Source organism: Otolemur garnettii, unplaced genomic scaffold, assembly GCF_000181295.1.
Source record: "Otolemur garnettii isolate 467f Iridium unplaced genomic scaffold, OtoGar3 scaffold00001, whole genome shotgun sequence".
NCBI classification, from domain to species: domain Eukaryota; kingdom Metazoa; phylum Chordata; class Mammalia; order Primates; family Galagidae; genus Otolemur; species Otolemur garnettii.
Window position 1 is genome coordinate 30,255,178 of NW_003852396.1, and position 10,032 is coordinate 30,265,209.

The 10,032-nt window shown below is 42.1% G+C and overlaps 1 protein-coding gene across 6 annotated transcripts in view; it reads left to right on the top strand.

Annotated features, from left to right (window-relative positions):
- The window catches only part of NUMA1 (nuclear mitotic apparatus protein 1), a 108,719-nt gene that overhangs the window by 72,184 nt on the left and 26,503 nt on the right, over positions 1 to 10,032 (top strand). For all 6 annotated transcript variants that reach the window (XM_023511103.1, XM_023511065.1, XM_023511024.1 and 3 more), the window contains exon 3: positions 5,395 to 5,480. In XM_023511103.1, the coding sequence (XP_023366871.1) occupies positions 5,395 to 5,480 (86 nt within the window). The remainder of the gene's footprint in view (positions 1 to 5,394; positions 5,481 to 10,032) is intronic.

A 10,032-nucleotide genomic window follows, 5' to 3' on the forward strand; every position in this document is an offset into this window, starting at 1 on the left:
AAAAAAAAAAAATCACGACCACCATGACTTAAAAAATATTTATATAGAATTTTTTTCAAATTCTAAAAGATAAATATTATAAAAGAATTTTCAATTTAAATAAAAGTTATGCAGCTAAAGTGAATCTGAGCAGCCTGAAGTAATGTGGCTGCTAGGATAATGAGAAGAGTGACATAGAGTATACATACAGACTCACGAATTACAACTGTGGTTTTAAAAACAATTACCTACTAAAAAAAGACTAGAAAGAAAGAAATGAAAATGCTAAAGGTATATAAACTGAAATACTACAAAGAGTGGGAGTTTGCATTTTTATCTTCTGAATTTTCAGTAATTTATAAAGTAAAAAATAAATTTGTTTTATTTTACTTGAAGTATAGCTTGATAATATTCTGTAAATAGTGGTTAATAATGAAAAATCTGTTTAAGGGAGTTTTATAATCTGACAACCCTTAGCAGACCTATAGAACTTATAGACAACTCTTGGGTTGTGCAGTGAGCTTGATCTTTCCTCTAATGGTATGTTTGTTTGTTTGTTTGTTTGAGATAGAGTCTCATTATGTCACCCTCGGTAGAGTGCGTGAAGTCACAGCTTACAGCAATCTCCAACTCTTGGGCTTAAGCGATTTTCTTGCCTCAGCCTCCCAAGTAGCTGGGACTATAGGCACCCACTGTAACACCTGTCTATTTTTTTGTTGCAGTTGTCGTTGTTTTAGCAGGCCTTGGCTGGGCTCAAACCTGCCACCTTCAGTGTATGTGGCTGGTGCCCTACTCACTGAGCTACGGTTACCAAGCCTAATTTTTTTATTTTTTAATTTCAGATTAATGTGAGGGTATAAACAACTGGGTTACAGCATTTGCATTTGTTAGATAGAGTTTCTCTTGTAGTTGTGTCCTGCACCCAAGAGGTGTGCCGTACACCCTTACATTATGCCCATTAAGTAGGAGCATACCAATCTCTCCCCCCTTACTTTTTTTTTTTTTTTTGCAGTTTTTGGCCGGGGCTAGGTTTGAACCAGCCACCTCTGGCATGTGGGGCCAGCGCTCAACTCTTGAGCCACAGGTGCTGCCCTTATTTTTGTTTTGTTTTTTAAAGAGATAAGGTCTTCCTCTGTCACCCGGGTAGAAAACAGTGACACAATCACAGCTCACTGCAATCAGGAACTCCTGGACTCGTGTTTTCCTGCCACTTCAGTGACTTCTACCACCAGACACAAGACTAATTTTATTTAACAGCAAATACTTGTATGCTTTTCTCAAAAATCACAATGAACATGCATTAAGATATTAAAATGTAGTAACTGGTTGCCACCATAACCAAACTCACTCTCATGTCTTATACCCTACTTTTCCACTTCCTCAACTTTTCACTCAAAAGCAAAGTAATTTGGGCGGTGCCTATGACTCAGTGGATAGGGCACAGGCCCCATATACCAAGGGTGGCGGGTTCAAACCTGGCCCCGGCCAAATTACAACAAAATAATAGTCGGGCCTTGTGGCAGGCACCTGTAGTCCCAGCTACTCGGGAGGCTGAGGCAAGAGAATCGCCTAAGCCCAGGAGTTGGAGGTCACTGTGAGCCATGATGCCACTGCACTCTACTAATGATGATAAAGTGAGACTCTCTTTAAAAAAAAAAAAAAAAAGCAAAGTAATTCACAGGAAAAAAAAATATTTCTGTATCCACTAATGAACTATTGCTACACTATTACTTAATTGGTATAAGTGATGACTCCAGATTCCTTAAGATACTTAAGTCAGCTAATTGGTATCATTTATTAGGCTTATTAGTGAACAGCATTCATAGTCCTTGAATGTTTTACCTAGGTTGCAGGTATTAAATGGAGATGGTTTTTGGATACTTATGTCTCAGCAGTCCCTTCATTTTCAGAGGCAAAAAAGGGATCTTGGTCTGAAGTTTTCAGAATCTTTCCAGAAAACTTATACTGAGCTATCCTGACCAATGAGATTTAGCTTTTTTCAAAAGACAGTATAAATTTATTGTCTTTAAGACTTCAGTGAGGGGGAAAAAAACCACAGACTTCAGCGAGAAGTTGTATTTTATATTTCACACTTAAAAAAAATTAACCTGCCTTAATGTAAATCCATGTAAAAGCTATTTTTAATGTGAAAATATTGAACTGAAATAAATACTATCATTTCTATAGCTGACTTGTTATTTTTTAATCCTTTCAGTTCTACAGTACAGCCAGCTAATTTAACTGTTAAGGAATAATAGTCATTATTAAGTCATTATTTTAACTTTATTAACTATAGTAATGCCTTGTGTTTCTTAGGCACTTAGAAGTAATACAATGTACTTAGAAATAGTACATTGTATTTCTTTCTTTTTTTTTTTTTGAGACAAAGTCTCATTATGTTGCCCTCAGTAGAGTACTATGGCATCACAGCTCACAGCAACCTCAAACTCTTGGGCTCCAGCAATTCTCTTGCCTCAGCCTCCTGAGTAACTGGGACTACAGGTGCACATCACAACGCCCAGCTATTTTTTGTTGCAGTTGTCATTGTTCAGCTGGCCCAGGCCGGGCTTGAACAGCCTTGGTGTATGTGGCTGACACTGTAACCACTGTGCTACAGGCATTGTATTTCTTTCTTTTTTTTAATAGTTCAAACTTTATTCACAAACAAGATTCCATAAAGTTAAAAGCAGGAGCAGCTCCAGTTTTTAAAAGATATAAAAAGCCATCATGCCATTTTATTTAAAATTATAAATTAGATTTTTAAAATATATGCAGTATATTGTATTTCTTAATGTGTTCTTGCATCCTTTTGAGCCCATCTAGTCCTTTGAAGTAGATGAGGTGGGTCTTCCATCCATCTGACAAGGGAGAAAATAGGCACAAAGAAATAAATTTGATAAGAAAGGTTTCTAGTAAGTTACTAGAGGAGCTGGGCCAAAAATTTTTATCTGTGAGCTCCCAACCCACATATAGAGAACACATTTATAAGCAATAGAATCTGGTTGTTTGCACAGAGCCACTAGGCTGAAGTTCTTAAAAATACCTTGTTTCTTAAGCAGGCTAAGTCTTGCTCACTCACATATGTAATCAATTAAGTTAGCAAGCCCTTCCTTCCTCTGGTAATAAAAAAGTAAACTTAGCCCAGGCTACTTCTGAAATTCAGTGCCTATGGAATTCATGAGGCTTTCCTGTAGAAGTTGACCACGTATGGTTGTTAAATAACCTGTGTACCTCGGCTTGGCACCCATAGCTCAGTGGTTATGGCGCCAGCCACATACACCGAGGCTGGTGGATTTGAGCCCTGCCTGGACCTGCTAAACAACAATGACAACTATAATAATCTATAATAATATAATAATAATAAATAACCTGTGTGCCTGAATTGTTTGCATGTGACCCCTGGTGAATTTTTTAGCAATAAAGACTGATTTAGGCTGGGTGCAGTGGCGCACACCTATAATCCTAGCACTATGGGAGGCTGACCTGGGTAGACTGCATGACTGCACAAGTTTGAGACCTACCTGAGCAAGAGGGAAACCCTATCTCAAAAAATAGCCAGGCGAGGCTCGGTGCCTATAGCTCAACCGGCTAAGGCGCCAGCCACGTACACCTAAGGTGGCGGGTTTGAATCCCCAGCCTGGACCCGCCAAACAACAATGACGGCTGCAACCAAAAAATAGCCGGGTGTTGTGGTGGGCGCCTGTAGTCCCAGCTACTTGAGAGGCGGAGGCAGGAGACTCGCTTGAGCCCAGGAGTTGGAGGTTGCTGTGAGCTGTAATGCCACTGCACTCTACCCAGGGGAGCAGCTTGAGGCTCTGTCTCAAAAAAAAAAAATAGCCAGGCATTGTGGTGCGCACCGATAGTCCCAGCTACTCAGGAGGCTGAAGCAAGAGGATCACTTGAGCCCAAGAGTTGAAGGTTACTGTGAGCTATGACACCATAGCACTATACTGAGGGCAACAAAGAGAGACTCTGTCTCAAAAAAAAAAAGACTGATTTAGATGGATGCCTTGCATGAAGCCAAAGAAAGGGAACAGGCAATTGAATCAGAAGTAAGAAGTTCTCTTTGGGTTTTCTGGCTCCTTTTACTTACTCTCCACCCTTAAAAAAAAAATTATCTTGTTCCCCCATTGTTTCTCCCTTCTCTTCAGCCAAAGTTTTATGTCCAGAAAGAATTAAAAAATAGTTTAGTAACAAGATTTTATATGGAATGTGTGGAAGTATATAATACATATGTTAATATTTAAGTTTTGGTTTTATTTATTTATTTTTAATGACAGAGTCTCACTCTTTTGCCCAGACTAAAGTGCTATGACATCAACCTAGCTCTTAGCAACCTCAAATTCCTGGGCTGAAGCAATCCTCCTGCCTCAGCCTCCTGAGTAGCTGATGCCCACCATGATGCCTGGCTAATTTTTCTCTTTTCAGTAGAGACAGTGTCTTCCTGTTGCTTAGTCTGGTTTCAAACTACTGGGCTCAAGGGATACTCCTGCCTTGGCCTTCCAGAGCATTAGGATCTCAAGGGCGAGCCACTACACTCCATCTTCACTTAAGTTTTGAGTAGATTTTTCAACACTTAAGAGCTGCAACAGGGCTATAATACAAAAATTCAAGAGATACAAAGAATTACAACGTAAACATTCTAGAGTACAGAAGGGTAGAATTACAATGTAACCATTCAAGAGCTACAGAGGGGGGTAGTGCCCATAGCTCAGTGGGTAGGGTGCTGCCATATACATCCAGGCTGGCAGATTTGAACCCAGCGTGGGCCAGCTGAAATGGCAATGACAATTCCAACACTACCACCAACAAAAGAAATAGTCGGGCATTGTGGCGGGCGCCTGTAGCCTTAGCTACTTGAGAGGCTGAGGCAAGAGAATTGCTTAAGCCCAAGAGTTAGAGGTTGCTGTGAGCTGTGATGCCACAGCATTCTACCCAGGGTGACAGCTTGAAACTGTGTCTCCAAAAAATAAAAGCTACAGAAGGTTAGAATGTAAAAAGCCTTCCTTTTTCCTACCTCAGACTCCCTGCCTTCAAGCTACTCCAGAAGCAGTGGGTGGTGTCAGGTTTTTGATTTTCCTTCCAGAACCATTTTATGCCCAATTATATTTCAAGTATACTACCAATGCTGTAACATCCTAGGAGAGTTTAAGATTTTATTTAGTTGAAGCTAAAGGAAGGACTCTCTGATGGTAGCATTTTAGGTGGCTGTGAGTGGATAGCATTCATGGGATAAATGAATGCAACAGCATTCCTTTGCTGAAAGGAAAAGATTATCCATTCCTTTATTCCTGCAGTCTACAAGTAGAGGCACTCACAGTGAGCAGAGAATTGTTAGCCCCTGGGCAAGGGAACAAACCACATTGCTTCTGGCGTTTATAACCATCTGACCAGGCTCTTCCCTCTGGCTCACAGGTGAACAGCCTGCGTGTGGCTGACCCTGTGGAGGCTGTGCCGCAGCTCCAGGACTGCAGCGTCTTCATCAGGATCATTGACAGCATGTGAGTATGCACTGCACACCTCTCCAGACTCTCAGGCGAAGCTCAGTTCTGGGGGTTCGGGGGACTGCATTGGCACCCTCTCCTGGGTGATTGCTGTGACCAGAAAGCACAGGCTGGATTGGGATGTTGTGAACCAGGGTGGGGCCCAGAGATAAGAACACACTGACCTCATCCTTCAGTTACTGTGCTTCTCTCTTACACAGGACAGCCTCCAAAATTCTATGCTCTCACTCTTCCAAGAGTCCACTCTGGGCTCCCCATCCTCTTGTCTCAGCAGGAGTCTCCCATAGCCCTCTTCTCTTGACTCATCCTTACCCTGTCTCACAAGTCCTCTTTGCAACTTCTAGGGCCAGGAAGAAGAAAGGGGAAATTTTTACCCTTGAGGGAAATAAGACCTAGAAATCTCATCTCTAGCTTGTTAGCACATACTGATTTGCCCCTTTCTAAGCCATTATTACATATATGAATGGAGTTTTTGCTGCCTAATTAACTGGCTTCCTGAAGTCTATGAGCATTTGATAAGCTTGGTGTTATCGTGTAGCCAGGATTCTAGTTTGGCCTTTTTGTTTTATGTCTTTGTACATGTTGCCATTGGACCTCACAGTTATCACCTATAATCAATGGAGTGGGATCTCTGTCTAATAGCCAACCTCTCTGGAACCAAGCAAAGATTAGTCAAGCTATAAACTAAAGTTATATTATTAAGCTTGTATAGTTAGTTCATCATCAGCTTTTAGGAGCTACAGAGAGCAAAGCTGACTTCCCCTCATTCTTAACAAAATTAGAGGCCAGCCCATAAAATAAGGAGGGGTAAAGAACCTCACCTCAACACACCTTTTTCTTTTTTTTTTTTGGCCAGGGCTGGGTTTGAAACCACCACCTCTGGCATATGGGGCCACCCACCTTTTTCTTAAAGAGAGTCCCACGCCAAGGGCAGACTGAAACATTCTGTGTACCAAACATCGTCAGTAGGAATCAGTGTCAGGGATTCACATCTCTGTGAAGCACTTTGACCATATATTCATCAATAGCAACTCATTGACAGGGAAAGAAGGTAGAACTGAGCTTACTTAAGGCAGGAATTTTGTCTGATGTATCTTTGATTAGGTTTCAATTAATGTTTAAGTAGATGAGCTGATAGTCTCCATCAGCAAAGTCTAGTGGGGCTGAATAGCCCAGGACAAGGAGGTCTGCAAGAGTGATTTTTATGGGTATTTTGTGAAATCTATGTTGGTAGTGGGTTGTCTTGTAGGATTTTTAAAAACATCCACATGGCTGGATGCAGTGGTGCACACCTGTAGTCCCAGCTACTTGGGAGGCTGAGACACGAGGATCGCTTGATTCCAGGAGTTCTGGGCTATAGTGCGCTGTGCCAATCAGGTGTTAGCAGTAAGTTCAGCATTCATTTGGTGACCTCCCAGAGTGGAGGGCCACCAGGTTGCCTAAGGAGGGGTGAACTGGCCCAAGTCAGAAATGGAGTAGGTCAAAACTCCCATGCTGATCAGTAGTGGGATCGCACCTGTGAATAGCCACTGCACTCTAGCCTGGGCAACATAGCAAGACCCTGTCTCTTTAAAAACAAAAAACCCTCCACATGACTCTAGCTAGCACCCACCTCTGAAGCAAGTCACTATTCTTATTTTGGTCCAGATACTCTAGTTTTCTCTCATAGTTACCCAGGCAGGACATTTCATCATCATTTTGCATTCCTGTCCTTGACACTGATTTCTAATTGGTTACCATCTTCTCTATTTGTCTTTTAGAAGACTTCTTCTATCCTACATCCATTCCTGTGCCTTATTCTGGAAACCAGGCCCTCATGACCTAGTTCTTCACTAATGTGTCCTTGTTACAGTCTATTCTATACATGTGATCTTAGAAATCTCCCCCAAATCATATTCTCATTGTGACGCTTCAGTGACTTCATCAAACCTGTCTCTATTCATTACTACTAGGTTGAAATGTAAAATCTTTAGCCAGATCATTAAAGTCTTTAAGATCTCTAATTTAGGTTCTTTTCTCATCAGTTTTGTTTCATGCTTATTTCTGCCTCTCCACACCACACCACCCATTTTTTGGATCCTGTAGAAATCCCTAAATCCTGGATTTTTAATTGCATTATCATGGTGCTGTTTAGCTTGTTCTTCTGTTCCCCTTGCTGCCCATAAACTGATAATTAACTCTAAGCTAGCTTAAGGTTTTTTTGTTTTGGGGTTTTTTTTTTTTGCAAGGATACTTCATAGATGGCATGTGTACCACCAGAAAGTCAGCATTTCACAACTCCTAATGAAACTTGTTATTTTGCAAACACTTAAGGAAGTGCTAGATCCAGGCAACTTGAATCAACGGCTAGTAAAACCATTAAGCTGGTAATATTGTATGCATTTTTTTTTTTTTTTGGAGACAGAGCCTCAAGCTGTCGCCCTGGGTAGAGTGCTATAGCATCACAGCTCACAGCAACCTCCAACTCCTGGGCTCAAGCGAGTCTCCTGACTCTGCCTACCAAGTAGCTAGGACTACAGGTGCCTGCCACAATGCCCAGTTATTTTTTGGTTGTAGCCATCATTGTTGTTTGGCGGGCCCAGGTTAGATTTGAACCTGCCAGCTCAGGTGTATGTGGCTGACGCTTGAGCCAATACTGTATGCATTTTAATGTCACTAAAAGAGAGGCTGCCAAATATAGTACACCTTGTGTTTAACAAACAACAAAGGGGAGCGTGCTTTTTTTTTTTTTTTTTTTGAGATAGTGTCTCAGTATGTCGCCCTCAGTAGAGTGTAGAGCACAGCTCACAGCAACCTCAGACTCTTGGGCTTAAGCAATTCTCTTGCCTCAGCCTCTCAAGTAGCTGGAACTACAGGTGCCCACCACAATGCCTGGCTACTTTTTTCTTACAATTGTCATTGTTGTTTAGCTGGCTTGGGCTGGGTTTGAATCCTCCAGCCTGGATGTATGTGGCCTGTGCTGTAACCACTGTGCTACAGGCATTAAGCTGGAGTGTTGACTGAAGAATAGATCAAGCTGCTTTTGCTTTTAAGGAGATAAATTTCCCCGGTTGGTGACAAGATCAGTAGTTATGTCCAGGAGTAAGGATGTGTGTTGTTTTATTGTTTATTTTTTATATTGTCATTTTGTTGCCTCAGTAGAGTGACATGGAGTCACAACTCAAAACAACCTCAAACTCTTGGGCTTAAGTGATTCTCTTGTCTCAGCCTCCCAAGTAGCTGGGACTATAAGTGCCTGCCACAACATCCAGCTATTTTTAGAGATGAGGTCTTGCTCTGGCTCAGGCTGGTCTTGAACTCTTGAGCTCAGGCAGTCCACCCAGTTCAGCCTCCCAGAGTGCTGGGATTATAGGCATGAGCTACTGTGCCCAGCCAGAATGTGTGTTGTTTTTGATTCAGCCACTATAGGTTTATAACCTAATGAAAAATTTTTATAGGGAGGGTCAAGTTGTTATTTTTCAAGTTGTCTTATAGGGTGCTACCTGAACCTTAGACAGCCATAGCCAGAGGCTGGGACGGAGGTAGAGGCTATTGAAATCCCAAGTTAACCTTAACTTCCATCTCAGATCCAGGACAATATAGATCAACTTGCTTTTAGAAAACACATGTTCGGCCAAGTGCAGTGGTTCACTCCTGTAATTGGAGCACTCTGGGAGGCCAAGGAGGGTGGATTGCCTGAGCTCACAGGTTCGCGACCATCCTGAGCAAGAGTGAGACCCTGTCTCTCAAAAAGAAAATAGCTGGGTGTTGTGGCCGGCGCCTGTAGTCCCAACTACTCAGGAGGCTGAGGCAAGAGAATCGCTTAAGCCCAAAGGTCTGAGGTTGCTGTTAGCTGTGATGCCATGACACTCTACTGAAGGTGACAAAGTAAGACTCTGTCTCAAAAAAAATAAATAAATAAATACAAAAACATATGTTCTTGGTTAATATGTTCTTGCTATTGCATCTCTGATACTGCTTCTGGTACCAACCTAAACCAGCAGCCTAGTTCTCAGGGGAAGGCAGTGGAGGCTAGCAAGGCTAGTGGGCAAATAGAAACTGTGGGAATTGAGCAGGACTTGGTTCCTTGGTCACTTGACCTTCTTTGGGAAAATTCATTGGCTTTAACCCTTTAAACAAGTTTCCCTTTCTGTTCTTCTGTTTGTGAATAGCCTAAAGCAAAAAGGCTGTCACATGTCTTTGATAACTGTGAGCCTTGAATAGCAAAATTTAGTGAAGGCATTTTGCCAGAAAACCTAGAGCCCTCTTGCAGATGTTGATCTCTGCTCTTCACAGTAAAAAGCATCCCTCAGCTGTCAGTCAGCCCATATATACTGAGCACTTGCTATTTTCCTAGCTTTCAGCTAGTACAGTTAGTAGACAATACATTCATATTTATGAACGCTGTAGGAATACTGGAGGACGATGGAGGCCTGATCAGCAGTAATCTGATAGCTTGAGATGAGACTTGAATAGTCTTAAAAGGTGGGCTAGGCTCGGCGCCTATAGCTCAACCGGCTAAGGCGCCAGCCACGTACACCTAAGGTGGCGGGTTCGAATCCCCAGCCCG